General features: G+C 39.0%; 1 protein-coding gene across 4 annotated transcripts in view; it reads right to left on the bottom strand.

Annotated features, from left to right (window-relative positions):
- LOC131691769 (endoribonuclease LACTB2) overlaps positions 1-17,966 on the bottom strand; it is a 395,704-nt gene that overhangs the window by 88,392 nt on the left and 289,346 nt on the right. For 3 of the 4 annotated variants that reach the window (XM_058978597.1, XM_058978439.1, XM_058978520.1), the window contains exons 3-4: positions 1,183-1,349; positions 388-698 (exon numbers count right to left, since the gene is read on the bottom strand). In XM_058978597.1, the coding sequence (XP_058834580.1) occupies positions 388-698; positions 1,183-1,349 (478 nt within the window). The remainder of the gene's footprint in view (positions 1-387; positions 699-1,182; positions 1,350-17,966) is intronic. The other variant, XM_058978684.1, reaches the window with a different exon arrangement.

Here is a 17,966-nt window from a genome sequence, read left to right as displayed (position 1 = left end):
CAGCGATTGAAAAAAATCGCTGTAATTTCGCAACAGCCGACGCGAAAAGTTCGTATCAGTATGACAGCGCACATCTGTCGCCATGAAAAGAGTTTCTAGCGATAAGTTGAGCCGCGAACTTGTCGCTGCGACAAAATCGCGTCAGTGTGGGGGATCCTTATTCTGTAAATAACGCTCATCCCTTTTCTCCGAATAAATAAAACAATATTTCCCACTACACCGAAGAACTTGCTATGGTTTTGTCACTTTCTCCGATTAGAGAAGTTATTATTATGTAGTTATATCGGATAAAATAGTTAATCTCACGTCATCTACTTTTTGAGAGAAAATTACGTGCTTAATCTTATTCGGAGTGAATAAGAATTACGATGGCCATGTTGTACACACCTGTATTATGTTACCGTGACCAGGATAGATAACCGTTGGCTTGAGTTTTTGAATTATTTTCAAGCTATTCATATAATCGTGAAGATCTTCAAAAACAGATGTACCTTCGCCAAGAATGCAGTCTCCACTAAATATCGAGTTTTCTTCATGTAATAATAAAATGATGTGATCTGTTGTATGTCCAGGCGTATGAATGACTTCTAAAGTAGCTCCATCTATTTGGAATTTTTGACCATTTTTTAAAACATTTGCATTCAGTAGCACAGGTTCCTGGGCATCTGTTCGTGGATATTTCCATACCTTGCATGAGTCTAAAAAATAAATTATAATTACAAATCAAGTGCGTACCACAGATAACAGACGTTTAGGCTAGAACAAAATTTCTTCAAAAACCTGTGTAAACTTTCAAATTGATATACGTTGGAAATCCGTGTTTCACTATTGCCATCTGCGCAACTGTTTGCTACACGTGTTTGATAGCTGCACTCTAACTGCATTGTATCGATCACTGCGCCATCTACAAACGTTTGCCAAACGTGTTTAAGTCGTCTGATATATTCGGAATTTCAGTAGCGGGTATTTACACACGATTCAAATCGAGCCTAAATGTCTGTTATCTGTGTGCGTACTTTTCAGAAATAGTACAGATTCGATATTACATTAAGAACCGATTTGTTCACACTCGTTCAAATTGTAAACCAGGTTTAATGCACCGATAAACATGGTTTAAAAGATAAGCGAGGGTGAAGAAATCGGCCCTACATAAATTGAAATTACTTGACATGAATACAATACCTTTATTTTCAAGAACATTTAAAACATCTTCCACCCCCCCAATATGATCATGATGCCAATGGGAAACAATAATATCGTTAATAACGATTCTTTCATCACGCAGGGTTTGTTTCACGTTTCCTATGAATTCTGGAACACTTGGCTCGCCTGTGTCAAGAAGAATCCGCCTGAGAAAAAGAAATGTTTAGGTGTAATAAACGAACATTTACATAGTTCAAATGAAAAAAAAATGAAACAGTTGGTTCTTTGGTATGGTTGCGATCAAGGATAATGATATGTGCAAGAATCGGCGAAAACCATCGATAATATTATGTTCTCGGTGTTCTACACGGCAGAGTCAATCAATGTGTTTGTAGTCAGCACACGCCGCCACTCGGTGAGTGCATCATAGTGTCCTTTTTCACATTCCATCATTCCGTTTCTTACGCTGGATGTCGTGCGGGAGCTTTACCCGTAGACGCTTCATTATGCAGCGATTTGCTATGTAAATATGCCATCGAATTATCAGAAGGTACACGGTGCTACAATGATTTGGAACTTTTTAAGAGACCTAGTATATGTTAAAGGTCTCATGAACTGCAATACAAAAAAATGTTTGAAAAAGGTTGTCTCCCAAAATCTTGATTTATATAAAAAACTGACAATGCACCTAGCAGTGAGATGAGACATTTCTTACAAATATCATTCATTAGTTTGTAGAACTCGTGTAAAGTAGGCACCCAACAAAAGGTAGGATGAACACAGTTTCGACTCCTGTGTGAATAAAACCTCGAAAAAGCTAAATAAATTATATAAAACAAATGAAATTAAAGACTTCATGGAGCAAAAAATTATCAAACTTATAAAATGAAATAATAAATAAATTATTCTTTATTTAAACCAAATTATTAAAATCAATAAATCAAGTTAGTTCAGTTCACTCAAAAAAATTTAGACAATATTTGTCAAAGTGATAAAGTTAATAAAATGAATTAAATTAAGTTTAATGAAATTGACATATTGTATGAAATGAATAAAATGTATGACTGAAAAATATTAGTAAGATTATTGAAATCAAGAAACTGATTAAAATGAACTGAAAAAAGATGGGTAGGTAATGTCAGAGACATAACCGAAGTGAAGTAGAATACGCTTAGGCTGGTAATTCGAATGCTGTAATTTTTACTATCTTCTGCATGGTTGAATTAAAATCAGGTATTAGGTGTTTCTGTTATTTATTTATATGCATTATCTTCACGTACATCACTTGCGATGCGTTTATGCAAATGAAATTTCAGTCCTACTTCGAAACTTTCAAACGTCCGCTAAGTTTCCGGTGAGTAATTATTTTTCAAGTGGATAGTATTTTCGCCATGTTTCTATTATCACCATACTCAATTGAAGCCGTTAGTTAGAGCAATGTCTGCCATCTTTGTTCAACGCATTGAGTCAAATGGTAGGGCAACAATAGGGGCCCTCGATTCGAGTTTTCGTTGCGCTCAAACACGAAAATTTCTCTGTTTTCAGCGCATTCGTATTTTTATATTGGTTCTTAACAACGAAGCAAAGCATCCAAAAAACGCTGCCCGCTGATGTCAACTTTTACACATTCCCTTGATTGTAGGCCAAGATGTTAATGAATTAGAAATGCACCCTACTATCTTTACTACAAATACTATTTAGACTCACTGGAAGTTAAACTCACTCCACAGTTAAAAACCAGTAGAGGGCTTTTGCGCGTGGAATGTCAGCATTATTGTCCTATAAAAATAAAATATTCAAACCATAACCAGCCAGGTTTCATCGCAATAACCCAGCAATTGTCACGATGATAATAGCCGACAACAAATGTAGTACCAGGACAATCTGGTTCTGCGGATCGTTATAAAACTGTGTTTAAAGCAACATATACGATGATACGTAAAACGTTTTCCTAGTTTGCCCCAAGTATCAAACCATCAGCAGAAACATATCAGTATTCAACAAACCAACATAATCTCCATCAAATCGTTTGAATTAACAGTGTTCCGAAAAAAGTCAAAATTGTTGCCGGTCTAATATACACCCTCCGCAGTGCACTCCATAGCGCGCGCCGTGGTGAATTTATTTGAGAACGCCACATATAATTGAAAGAGAAAGAGAGCGCGGTCTCTCGCACCCAACCACCCCATCGCCAGCGAACACTTGAAATTCGTTCATTTAGTTCCGAAAGAAAGAGCGTTCTGTTTTATTCTGTGGTCTGTGATGTTTGTGTGCATAAAACTATCTATTTATTTATTTATTTATTTATTTATTTATTCGTCAATCAATTGTAGACTACATTATACAAATATTAATTGCTTATATACTATCCTGTATACTATTCCTATGTTCTATGATGCCGCAAAGAGTTGAAAAACTGTTTTAAACTTGTTCGGGGCATGGTACGGTCAATACTTTCACAATGCTCGTTATACACAGCCATCATCTGGTTTAGTGGTCCGAATTTAGCATAGTCTGTACGGTGATGACCTATCGCGAACAAATTTCTATTGCGTAATTGACGAGTAGGAGCATATAAATTTAATTTTGATAATATGTAAGATGAGTCAATACGCTGCATGACGATATCGTTTAGAAACGAGATCATAGCATAGTCCCGACGTTCTTTCAATGTTTGAATATCTATCAACATACAACGTGCTTTATAAGATGGAAGAGGGAATACTGTCCATCTTAACTTGCGTAGTGCATATAATAGAAACTGTTTTTAGATTGACTCAATTCTCACTTCGTGTTTTTTTATGAATGGTGACCAAACAATACTACAATATTCTAAAATAGACCGAACATATGCTACGTAAAGAGTTTTAATTGTGTAAGGATCTTGAAAGTGATATCCGAAGCGTTTTATAAAATTAAGCATATTACTAGCTCTATGAACAATTGTGTTGTAATGTTCCACAAATTTTAATTTTTTTATCTAAGATAACTCCAAAATCTCTTATTTTATCGCATTTCTGAACGGTTTGATTACCTAACGTAATTGACACGGAAGCCGTGATTTGTTTTCTGCTAAAAGTCATGAGATTACATTTTTTTACATTTAATTCCAGTAAAAATTTACAACACCATGTATAAAAGATTTGTGTTTCATTGTGAAAAACATTATAGTCATTATTATTTCTAATTTCTAAAAATAGCTTCATGTCATCCGCATATATGAGAATTTTAATGCTTTTTTTAAAATAAGAGAGATGTCGTTGACATATAAAATGAAAAGAAGAGGTCCTAAATGAGAACCTTGAGGAACCCCCGGAGTAACTTTAATTATATCAGATTTCATCTCATAGAATTTTACTATTTGCTGACGATCTGTTAAATACGACTTAATCCAATTGAGGAGTCTCATCTCGATTCCTAATTTTTCAAGTTTGAATATTAACATGGGAATGTCCAGCTTATCGAAAGCTTTGCTGAAGTCAGTGTAAAGAGCTTCTATATGATTACCTTTATCCATGGCATTTAACGAGTAATCAACAAATTCTAAAAGGTTTGTACTGGTTGAACGGCCTTTAAAAACCCATGTTGTGAATTTGTTATTTTATGTTTGACTTGGTTGAAAATGGTTTTATTAATGATGGATTCGAAAAGTTTGGGAAAGCAAGACAGAATGGCAATTCCACGATAATTGCGAATATCAAATTTTTTACCCGATTTATAAATAGGTATTAAAAAAGATTTTTTCCAATCTTTTGGGAAAATACCAGATTCTAGTGACTTATTGAACAGCCCGAATAAAGGTGACATAAGCTCAGTTGCTAAATTCTTTATGAAAGCAGGTGGAATTCCATCAGGTCCTGAACCTTTAGTGGCATCTAGATCATTGAGACCAGACAAGATATCTTGAACATTAATGTGACTGACACCAACATCCCTTGAATAATCAGGAAAATAAGAAAAATATTCAAAGTCACGATCAATGTCTGAATAGTTAGAATAAGTTTCTTGAAAAAATGTTGCGAAGAGATTACAAATATCTTTTGACGTTTCACCCTCTTTTCCATCTAAAGATGGGAAGTTGCATGAATTCAACTTAGTTTTGATGTAATTAAAAAAGTTTTTTGGGCATGATTTGATCTCATTTTCCGTTTTTGCATTATATACAGTTAGTGCCGAAGAAATAGCCAAAGTTAGTTGGTCACGAATGTTGAGGTATTTTTCCAAATTATCCTAATTATTGTGTTTTCTGTAAATTTTGTGAGCTTTTTGCTTCCGATTTTTCAAATTAATAATTTCCTTGTTGAACCAAACTGGATTTTTGGATGCATGATTTCGTCGTTTTTTCGTGAGTGGAACTTCCTCCTGTATTATTTTCCATAAAATATTATAAAAGATCTCCACTGCACATTCAATGTTCTCTTGATTCTTTAAAAGGGACTGCCAATTAGCACTGCTTAATTTAAATTTATATTTTCATAATTTGCTTTTCTATAATCGAAGACGTCCTCGAAGTCACAATCAATGGAGTTATGATTCTTGTGCACAAAAATAGAGAATTTCATTGCAGTGTGAAACGTTTCATTTTTCCATAAGGGAGAATGAGATTCATCAACACAGAAATCTTCATTAATGTTTGTTAATAGCAGATCTAAATAACGATTGTGTTGATTTTTTATATGGTTTATTTGATTGAGCCCTAGCAATGCAATTTTCTCAAACATATATTTTAATGTTTCGTTTTCACCATAAATATGAACTTTAAATTCTGGAGGAAAATTAGAGATTATTTCTTCAGCTGCTTGAAAGAAAATCTCATATGTTGATTTGCAAGCTAGACTTTCCGGTGGAAAGTACACTGAGACAAAAATGTGGATTTCATCAGCGATATGTGCTTTAACCCATACATGTTCAAATTCTTTGAATTTTGGTGAGACAATAAGATCGGAATTAAATATAGTTGAAACTGCAATGAGAACTCCTCCGCCTGACATTCTTTGGGTTAGTCGTAAATCACGATCATCTCTAAAAACATTATAGTCACTACCAAAAACCTCTTCACTTTTTACATCCTCATTCCAACTTGTTTCGGTACCTAGAATTATTGAAAATGAGGAAATATATTCTTATGGATTTCGTTCATCTTTACGGCGCTCCTCATTCTATTAAAATTTTGACAGTAAACCAAAATTTCAGTGGCTTTCGAAGAAGTTGGCTGTGATTCGTTATTCGTAAAAATATTGTTTAAAACTATTGTACTGTTACTAGCTGCGTCATGCTTGTCCTGGTCTGCCTCTGAGAAGTGCGTTAAAATTGGCGAAAACACGAACGTTTACAGGAGCAAGATGAACAATGATGTTGATTGTTATGGTGATTGTTGTTAAGACCATTGTTGTTTCTATTGCAATTGCTGTTTCTGTTGTTGTTGCTGTAACTGCTGTTCCTGTTTTCGTTGTGGTTGTTGTTATTTCTGTTGAAGTTGTTGTTGCTGTTGTAGTTGCTGTTTCTGTTATAATTGCTTATTCTGTGATTATTGTTGTTGTTGCTGTTGTTGTTACTGCTGTTAATATTGTTGTTTCTGTTTCCGTTGTGGTCGTTATTGTTTATGTTGTGCCTGTTTCTATTGAAGTTGTTGGTGGTATTATTGGACTTGTAGCTGTTGTTTTTGTTGCTGTTGTTATTTTGGTTGTAGTTGTGATTATTGTTATTGTTGTACTTATTGCGGTTCCTGTTCTTATTGCACTTGCTATCTTTGTTGCTGTAGTTGTTATTGTTATTACTGTTGATATTGCTGTATCTTGTACCCTGTTTTCTTTTCGATTTTTTACTCTTTGCTGCTTTATCTTGCTCTTTTTGTTGTTTAATACGACGCTGGTTAGTCATATTCTGACCAGTCGGAGCGCCACACCCTTTTCGAACCAAGTGTGCGCCATCCATCTTTTGCCACTTGATTATGCTGCGAACCTGAGATAGCAGTTTTATTTGAAACGACGGTCAATTCGTCCATCAGACTGGGGGGGAGACACCGCAGGTGTCAAACGAACATTATTAACACTGGTTTCCAGGGTACTAATTGTCGCGGCAATTGCCCTTACTTCGTCTAAAATATCGTCGCCAACAGCGCTGGCTTGTGATTTTATTTCGTCAAGAGCATCACGAGCAGAAAACGACTGGTTACCGGTATGTTCGTTGCATTGAGACGCCATGTCAATGGTTATTACGCTTAAATTCTCAACTTCGCAGCATATTTTTTTTAGCTCACGAGTCAGGTCAGTTGTGAGCTCCACCACGTACTCCTCAATGCGCTTCCTTGTGGATTACATAGATATTTTGAATAATGACGTTATATGATTTTTTAAAACAACGAGCTCATTGGCCTTATTGACCGCGTTGTTTTCCATAGCGCGCGATAATGTTGACACCGCATAATCAACTTTCGCGCAGGTGATATTATTTACATTAGTCACCGTTTCTTTTAGCTAGTGATCAATGTTGTCGAACAGTTCACCAAATGCGTTCAACTTTTTAATGTCGGCAGCCATTCAAAGATTGGAATCCGTTTGCGTCTTGATTAAATTAAACAGCTGCTCCTGTTGGAAAAGCACTTTACGTGTGTCAATTCCCGTTTTAAGGTTATGCTGACAATCCGAGCATAGAGGAATCATAAAAGACGTGATGCGATGCTCTTGGTGCCGTTGCACTCCTACACAGGCCGCGTGATACAATTTGTTGCAAAACTCGCACTTCCATAAGAAACGGTCATCACTAATTGAACACGATCGAACACTGCACGACATAATACTGACTTTTTTTCGAAAATCGCGCGCGGCTCAAATTAATCAAATAAATACTTGAAGCGTAGCGCCGTTCAACTACGTCTACTACCGGTAACGGTCGACTAAGAACTCCGCCTGTTAATCATTGAAATGATGCCTGGCGACAGTCATGGAATATATTGCCTTCGAGCTGACGGAACGTAGCAACTACTACGAGGTCAGAAAGCAAACTAACGATTTTTATCTTATGTGCTGCTTTTATACGTGTGTCGCGTTCGTTGAATAACAAAGAGGCAGTCCTAGCAACGCTCGCTGCTTGATTGAAGTGTACGGACCAATCAGCGCTGATAATTACCACTTTCACAAAATACATTATTTTCGTTATTTATAGTAATCGTACATTTTAAGGAATCAAATACAATATACGTGCACATATTTCCAATCAGATAGTGCAAAAATATAGCGATTTCAATCAGTACAACAGAAGTTATTCGCATTTGAAGACTGGGTAAATATCTCAGCAGAAACTTTGAAATGGAACCTCTATATTGGAACGTTAGAAGTATTCTGCTTCAAAATCCATGAAACGAAAACAGTAAAATAAAACACATTAAATGAATGATATTAATAAAACAATAAACTGACAGAATTAAGGCTCATGTTACTTTTTTGAGTATGTGTAAGAATTGAACGCTTGGTAGTATGCATAGAGAGATAGATCTAATGCACTTGTATGTAATCGTAACAGTGCCATGTAGCAACAGAATTCCAAACTAAAATGTTCACCTACCAAGCCGCATTGGCCTAAAGAACAACTTGCTGAAAAGAGCAAGCACTACTAGATGCAGAATCTTGAATTCACCCTTTCCTAGGTGATGCTGAACTTTTCAGGGGGTGTTGCAATACTCAGTATGGGTTTTGCAATAGTTATTGAATCGATTCCAAATTTATGGCGTGTACTTAGTATTAGACTTGCCCTAAAGCTTCTTGCCAGGTATGGAACGATATGCTATTTAGTTTTTGGAAGCATTATTGGTAATAAGAGTTTGGCGAAAATCTATTTTTTTCGCAGATTATCGGAACGAAACGAAACGGAACGAAATTTTTCACAAATTTTGCGAAACGAAACGTTCAGGAAAATTTTGTTTAAATTCGCAAATTGCGCCGAAATATTGCGAAAGTTTTTTGCCTGTTTCGCAAAATTTGCGTTCTATCTATTAAAAGATGAACCGATCCATTCTCAATTCTTAAAGCCGACTTACGATGACTAGACAGATTCCGGTAACTAGTCGAAGCAACGATTTACCTGATCTGTCATGCGCATGTCGCACTTATCAAAAATTGGATCAAAGTTCTTCTTACTCATTTTACACAACTATATCACGAAGAAAAGTCGTCCATCTCGAGCGTTCAAGTTGTATAAAAATTAACGGCCTATTCAAAGGTAATTCAGATGTCTGTACCAGGTGCACTAGTTTACAAATTTAATAACAATACCTGTTTTCCGTTTTAAAAAAGTGTTTTCGAAAAAAAAATCAGTACAACGGAAGCTATTCGCATTTGAAAACTGGGAAAATATCTCAGCAGAAATTTTAAAACGGGACCCCTATATTGAAACCGAAGACTCCATATCAAGAAGACTGGCAACTCTGTCCAGAATCCGGAGACAGTAACAGCAACGCCACTTGCGGGTAAAGGTGGTACTTTCCATAGTGATACACACACATATACATTTTTACATAAAGCTTCCTCCCTTCTTCCAATAGAGGCGGTGTAACCTCTGTCGCTTCTCGTTTGTATGGGGAAAGGAAAGAGATATCAGTCTTCTTGATATGGAGTCTTCGATTGAAACGTTAGAAGTATTCTACTTCAAAAGGGAAGACCAAGCACTACTAAGTCTGAGTGATGGGTAAGATATATTGCAGTTTAAGGATTTAACGAACAAACATCGCAGTTATATTTCACAAATTTTTTAATGTTCAAATTTAAAATACAATTCAGTAATTCTATCGATTCGATAAAGTGTGTCGAATCAATAACCGAAAATACAAACAGAAAAATCTCAACGCGGTTAGTACAAACACCAATCCGCCCGTAGAGAAAGTCGCTAAAATTAATCGATTCGAAACCAGGATTCACGATCAGATGGCGAGAAAATCCATCCACATGTAATGAGTGCCTATGAGTCTTTCAACAAACCTCACGAAAAGGCGACGGGGAACAAAAAACGGGCGATCACTGAGCATTTCGGGTGGTTTTCCTTGTCTACCACATTCCACACGACACCATAGCCGGCACCAGGGTTGCCAAAATTAAATCTGTATTTTTGTCCTAAAAAATCTTTTCATCTGTATTTACTCCTTGAAAAATCTGTGTCGATATCTGTATTGAATCGGTTGAGTCGTTTAACCTTTTGGTGGATTATCTATCGAAAATATTAATTCCTGTGGTTTAAATCAGTCAAGCAAGAACCTGATTACATTTTCGTAAAAAAACACTACAAATCGTTCTGATATTTTGCATGAGCATGAGCATGATGACCGCACAATTCGTAGTTGCTACTCCGTGATTGACCAGAACAAGCGAAATTGCACAGAGATTCAACGAATGGAGCCTGGGAGTAGCTACCCATCCTCAATGTGCACGTTTCGAGAGTTCTTCACTTTGAAATGACAATAACGGGGCCGGCCAAGTCCTTACAGTCATCGAGGAGGAAAGGAATGTTAGTGTAACAAACGTTGTTATGGACACCGTGTTTTTTTTACAATGGAGAATACCTTTATGTCCTAGCCCAGTACACGTGCTATTGGTAGGGTCCAAGCTACCGCACGGGGTGCACTGGGGGTGTGTCGGGCTCGAATGGTGACGCTGCCATTAATACCGTCTAAACTTCATTGGGCTCCGCCATCGTTCCTCCCAGGAACTACCTCTCGGTATTACTTCTGGGGGGATGGCTGTACTTAATGTACTCATTCACTCTCACTCACGCGTTCATACGTCCTGTATGAGGCTTACTTGGGTGCTCTCTCTATCGCACCTTGATTCACTCTCAAACACTCCCACATGAGGCTGACTTTTGCGCTCACCTTTTTCGTTCCTTGCGAGGCTGACTTGTGTGCTCACCTTACTCATTCCTTGCTAGGCTTACTTTTGTGCTCGCCCCACCCATACCATGTGAGGCTGACTTGGGTGCTCACCCTATCACCTGGTTCACTCTCGATCGTGCCACTCTATTGTACCTCTGTCACTCCCCCTGGCATCCCATGTGGGACATTTTTCTTAGGCCCCACTTCTGACATACCATGCGAGGCTGACTTGTGTGCTCACCTTTTACATTCCTTGCTAGGCTGACTTTTGTGCTAGCCTCTACCATACCATGTGAGGCTGACTTTTGTGCTCACCCTTAACATGCCGTGTGAGACTGACTTGGATGCTCACCCTTTCACTCCTCTGCCACGCCATGAGGTATCGATAGCTAAGTCCCAACATACTACGCTACGACCCTCCCGTCTTGGCATGAGGCAGTCCACTTATACGCCTATACACTCACTCTTCTGTCTTGCTTCGGGGTGGCTGGGTTTACCCCTTACGCGGTTGCCATTCGCTGCGCCAAACCTGCCTCGGCATGAACAGACCATTCACTCCCTTTTTTTGCGCTTGGCCTTTTTCGCTCCAGCTAACCAATCACTAGTTAGCCGTGCCCGTCGTCTGTTGCTCGGTTCGCCAGATTACCTGTAGCCTACTGGCAATCTGGATGGTAGCAGCCGAGACTGCGTTCCACTTCTCCACCGATTGACACATCCGCTGAATAAGGGTATCAGGGGTTGTGTCCCAGCCACAGACGTCAAGCATTGCTCTTCTTTCGACGTCGAACCGATGACATACGAACAGTATGTGTTCGGCAGTTTCGTCTACACCTGGGCAGTCCGGGCAGACTGGGACCTCCGCGTGCCCGAACCTGTGGAGGTACTGTCGGAAACAGCCATGGCCTGACAGGAATTGTGTCAGGTGGAAGTGAACTTCCCCATGGGGTCTTCCCACCCAGCTCGATATGCTAGGTATCAGCCGGTGGGTCCACCTAACTTTCGAGGAGTTGTCCCACTCACGCTGCCATCTGGCGACCGAAGTCACCCTGGTGCGCTCGCGGGCTCCCCTATTACCACGTAGCTCAAAGCACTCCTCATCCAGGCCCGATGAGAGGGGGGGGGTCAGCCGGGGCAATTGCCCTGGGGCCCGGGTCGCGTTTGGGGGCCCGAATTTTTATCCGGAAGATGGGTGAAAACGTCTGGTATTCATAGAAGAGCAAGAAAAATAAGAATTGTAATTTCTTTGTAATTATTCACCCTATTAAATTGTCATATGATGAAAGCGGAGAAAAATTTGAAAGACATTTTAATCTAATAACTTGAGAATTCGAAATTGTGGATACCAGAGCTTTATTTTATATTTAACTTTTTTCCTTTTTTATTTCGACTATGTTAGTCACATTTTCTTTTTACATTTTAACGACATTCAATTAGCTAGAGATTACTGGGCAGGGAAATTTATGAAAATTAGAGCCATAGTAGTTAATATCGTACGGGCTTAATCTTTGTCTTCTGTTAATGAGGGTCGAGCTTAGGCAGTATAACTACGAATCACCCGAGTTCACTAATATGTGTCCTGGTATCGATAGACGTGTCCATCTTTACCGTGACAACCGACGATATATTTAACATTTGTTAAAACAAACGTTCTTAGAGGAGTTGTCTACTTTATGTACTAGGTCAACAAAACCGAGTTTTTTGTTTGAATTGGCAGAATACTTTACAAAACGTTCAGAAGCCAATTCAATGTATTTTCGAAGAGAACAGCGCCAAACAGAAATGCAAGCACACGGACGTATCCGTCCTCTTCTGCGTTCGTTTCTTTACTGGTGGTACCGGTTGTTGGATTGCAGACACTGGGAGTATTTTATTGAGTGAATATTTGTTTCTGTAAGATCCACAAATCTTGGTTTTGAAGCTTTTTGTGGTTTGGCATAAGATAACGATGTGCTGTTAGCGGTTATAGTAGGCGGACTTTTCTTAGCTACTTCTGTACAATGTTTTAGGTGGTGCAGTGTTTTTTGGAGAATTTGCGCATAGGAATCTGCCCTGGGTGCATAACCGGTGTTGTCTGATGAGATGTTCCATGTTCGGTTAATATGCATAAAATGGTTTCGTAAAAAGGAATTAGTTTGTTCACAAGCATTCTCACCACAGGAAAAGGATTAGAATTACCCTGGAAAATGTTCCTCAATGTTATTAAATCCATTTCTCCGTACCTTGATATAAACTTTTTTTTTATCGCCATGTCAGGAGTGGGCAGAGATAAATCGTGTAAGCGCACCTGTTTAGAGCCGTTGTCTATATATACGGGGATGCTTTAGTTATCGTTGCCGCATTCGTTGGCGTGTTGTATGTTGTTTTGCGTAACGAATGACTGTGATTAATGTTTTATATGGTGCAATTGTAGGATATTAGCTCCTACCACATTGAGCACCTTTTTCACTTTTAGTAATTGTTTCACTTCTCGAATAGCTGGTCTCAAAGAACATTTCCAAAAAAACAATAGCAACACAATTAATCCACAGCGGGGCTAGTTTTTGCAGGGGATCTATGGCGGAACGATTTTAGCTTGGACTCCGGGAGGGATGAGAAGGTAGACTGACCTTAATTAACCGGTAATTGAAATAAATTTTTATTTGTATATTTGTATTTTTATAGCACGTTAAAATAATTTTTCGCCAAAAATGCTTTGTGTTAAGATGGAACACTAATTTTGGGCGTCGCTAGAGATGTTTGTGATATCCATAAGAAGCCAATTGCTATGTGCCAAATAAGGAAATCAAATCAGTTCAATTCAGTCACCAGTACTAGCAGTCGTTTGCCCGCTGTACTCGCAGTTGTTTTATTTGCGTTTAATTCCTTATTACTGCGTTCTGTGTCATTTTTTGTCTATTACTGCATATTCCAACAGCGTATTAAAACCGACTTCTACATTAAAACGTCACATTCCTTTCCAAAAAAACCTTCATAAAAGCTATGATTAGAAAATGTTCTCGGTTGTTTTATATTTTTAATCCTACAACGGTTTTGTGGGGTACATTTGTACCCCAGAGCTATTTGCAATCCCTGTTATTCCGTTACGGTTTATTTTAACTGCAAGCAAACTTTACCATAAATCAATTTGATTATTAAACTTCCATTAAAGCTGGTGTAACCTATTTGTTTCACTTAAATAACCTAACAGTGCCTGCTTAAAACTTGTCTGGGGTACAAATGTACCCCACAAAACCGTTTACGTTAGTGTTTTATCATGTGTATATAATTCGGAAAATTTATTATATCTTTTTTATAAGCAAAATATCGATACATAGTAACTTGCGTGAAATTGTATAGGCTTCAACACTGCTGAACAATTAAATCTGTTATTTGATTTAATAATGCTACTATAGCAAAGTAACTAGAAAAGGCGCTTGGATCGTAATCGTATTTTTTGGTTTTGATGTCAAAATATGATTTGTATATAATATGTACTACGCACCACTCAATTCCTCATCTTCTGTAGCCCAAGTTCTGGAACGTACAATGCACTGGTCTGTTCCTTCATCGCCTATTTTAACTTCGTTACTGCATATTGCTGTATATTTACTATTTGTATTGTATTTGTATTTGGTGTTCAAACAAGCATCGGAATAAATGCACTTTTTGGTCGGTTTTTGAATTATTTACTATTTGTTCAAAAGGCAATTTAATAATATTTACAACGCCGTATAGATAGTAAAAATCGGTTAGAAGCTTCCGAAGTTATAGCAATATTAAGGTTAAAAAGGGATGTTGACGTATTTTTAGGACAAATTGTATAAAAATGAAAATGTGCATAAAAAATTTGCAAAGCACGATTATTTTTGAAAAGGCTGCTTTGATTGGCTTATTTTTGAATAAAACTATCTAATTTAATTATAAATTTAATAAAAACTAGGCATATTATAGCGGTTTTAATTCTGGGGTACGAATGTACCCACAAAACCGTTTACGTATAGAAAAAGTTACGAAACCGTTGTAGGGTTAAACGAGAATTACGAGCTGAATTTGCTACCTTATTCTTGCTAACAACAAAAGCTAAAAACTGCTCCACCGCTACCAACAGATAAATCTACCCGTGTATCATTTTGTCTAAACCACAGAAGCAAAATATCGTAGGGGAGCCCGGGGCTAGTTGGCGGTTGAGGTAAGTTGGCGGAATCCCTTTTTCTCTGTTTCAATTAGACATATAGCGCTGGCTCTTCTTGTGTACCTCAAGTTAGGTAAAATCCGTTATCCAATGTGTTTTTGTTGCAAAACGATTTGTTTGGTGGAAGTTGTGGGTGATATTGTGTTTTCGAGTATACCACGTAAATGTTCTAAATTTTAAATGCTTTGCGTTATTTAGAGTGATTTTAAATCTATTTCCCGAATGATTATATTTTTCGATAGCGCGTGAAAAGAGCATCCGTATAGATATTACATCTATCCACAAACAAAAGTAATTTTTTAAATAATTTTTAATAAAATATGCGGTTGAGGCAAGTTGGCGGTGCTGCACGTGGGATAAGTTGGCGGTACTATTTACAGTGCAATAAAATCATGAAATATTTTTATTTCTGGAAGAAGACATTTATTTCGGCCAATTGCATAAAAAATTTCGAAAATTTTCTTTTGTATAGGGAGTACGCGTCAAAGTCAAAATTGCGGGGTATTGAAACTGAAATATAATAGCAAATGTCGGTTAATATACAGTTTTCTCGAAAAGACATTCAGCACGTTCCAAAAGGACCCTTGAAGTAATTGAATCTCCATTTGATTGCTTAGTTGTTGGCGTATACCCACATACCGCCAACTTACCCCGGGGCCGGGGTAAGTTAGCGGGTTTTCCGCGTCACATATTTTTGTCTCTAAAAATGGAGACAATGCATCAAACACTTTAAAAAAATCGGCGATAAAAATTGAAACCAAAAAACCCCGCCAACTAGCCCCAGTCTCCCCTACTTCAAGCTACTGTGTCGAACGTGAATAAAAATGAATGACGATCAAAGCGGAAAATGGCCGTACTGTGGTCAAACTGTATTCCTGTTTACTTTTCGAGGTGTCCCTTAAAATCACCTGTTGGAGAAGTTAAAAATATCAAATTTGCAAATGGAGGTAAAGATGATCAATGTCTATACCTTACAATTTCATAGTTGGACATAGTGTACTGATTATTTTTCAGACTAATAATCAAGTAGAAGCGTTTATTGTGCAAAATTAAATATATCATTGAATGTGGCAACATGAAGTCAGTACCTCTGTATATATAAAGGCGATGACACAAACGTGGTGCGAATACACGGATTATCTCCATATACCTCTAATAAGGTTGTTAACCATTGTGTACATTTTTAACAGGGCAAAAGAGTACCCAGGAACCCGCTAATTGAAAAACTCGTAACCATAGCAATTTTAGCAACAGCAACATAGTTTGATATATGAATGAATATATACAAGTCCTCTAATCAAGATTCAAATAAGTAAGTTGAGAAGGGCTCGTCAGTAACACTAGCCTTGGGGCCCGCCGCCGCTCTCGACGGCCCTGTCCTCATCTTCCCGAATGACCAGCCCGACTGGCATCATGCTCGCTATCACGCAGGATGCATCATGTGATACCGTGCGGTAGGCAGATATCACTCTGAGGCACATCACGCGGTAGGTGCTCTCCAGTTTCTGTACGTAACTGGTTACCCTCAGTGCTCTTGACCATGACGGGCCGCCGTACCTGAGGATAGATACGGCAACGCCTGCCAGTAACCTACGTCTACTGGCGCACACCTTTGAGCTGTTGGACATCATTCTCGATAGAGCCGCAACAGCAGTCGACGCTCTCTTGCATGTATAGTCGACATGGCTGCCGAAGGTCAGCTTGTCGTCTATAATGACTCCGAGAGACTTCAGACTTCGCTGTGAAGTGATCGCGACTTCTCCCACATGGATAACTGCATGTTGTGCCGACTTGCGGTTGTTGACGATAACTACCTCCGTCTTATGATGAGCGAGCTCCAGGCCTCTCGCGCTCATCCATTCCTCCACCGTGCTGATCGCGTGTTCTGCGGTTAGTTCTACCTTAGGAATTGACTCCCCGTAGACCTCCAAGGTTACGTCGTCAGCAAAGCCGACGATCTTGACTCCAGGAGGGAACTTCAGTCTCAGAACCCCGTCATACATGAGGTTCCATAGCACCGGGCCAAGGATCGAGCCCTGCGGGACTCCGGCGGTAATCGGAACCCTTTTCTGACCGGCATTGGTCTCGTATAGCAGTACGCGGTTCTGGAAGTAACTTTCCAAGATCCGGTACAGACCCACCGGTAGGCTAAGCCGGTGTAACGAGAGCTTGCGCTGTTGAATGCGTTCTTCACGTCGAGTGTCACTAACGCACAGTATCGAATACCTCGCCTTTTTCGTTGGATCGCTATCTCGGCAGTATTTATCACTGAGTTGAGAGCGTCCACTGTGGACTTACCCTTCCGAAAGCCAAACTGGTTGCTTGACAGACCGTCCGTACCTTCCGCGTACGGGGTTAGCCTGTTGAGGATGATCCTCTCAAGCAGTTTGCCAGTCGTGTCGATCAGACATATTGGTCTGAACGCCGATGGGTCGCCTGGCGGCTTCCCGGGCTTCGGCAACAGCACCAATTTCTGCCTTTTCCATCTATCGGGGAAACGGCACTCGTCAAGGCATCTTTGCATAGCTAGCCTGAACATGTTCGGGTTCGCTATGATCGCTGCCTTGAGAGCGTTGTTTGGAACTCCATCCGGCCCTGGAGCTTTGTTCATTGCTAGGGATTTAGCCACTGCGAGTACTTCTTCATTCGTCACCGGAGCCACCATTTCGGCCGTGCCCGCACTGTCTCGTAGTGCATGTGGCCAGGGGCTTGTGGCTCGAGACGGGAAGAGTACTTCGATAATCGTTGCCAACCGGTCCGGAGACCGTTCTGGGCGTGAGGAGCCCCCTTTGG

This window comes from Topomyia yanbarensis, chromosome 1 (assembly GCF_030247195.1).
Source record: "Topomyia yanbarensis strain Yona2022 chromosome 1, ASM3024719v1, whole genome shotgun sequence".
NCBI lineage: Eukaryota > Metazoa > Arthropoda > Insecta > Diptera > Culicidae > Topomyia > Topomyia yanbarensis.
This window is presented reverse-complemented; position numbering and strand designations above follow the sequence as displayed.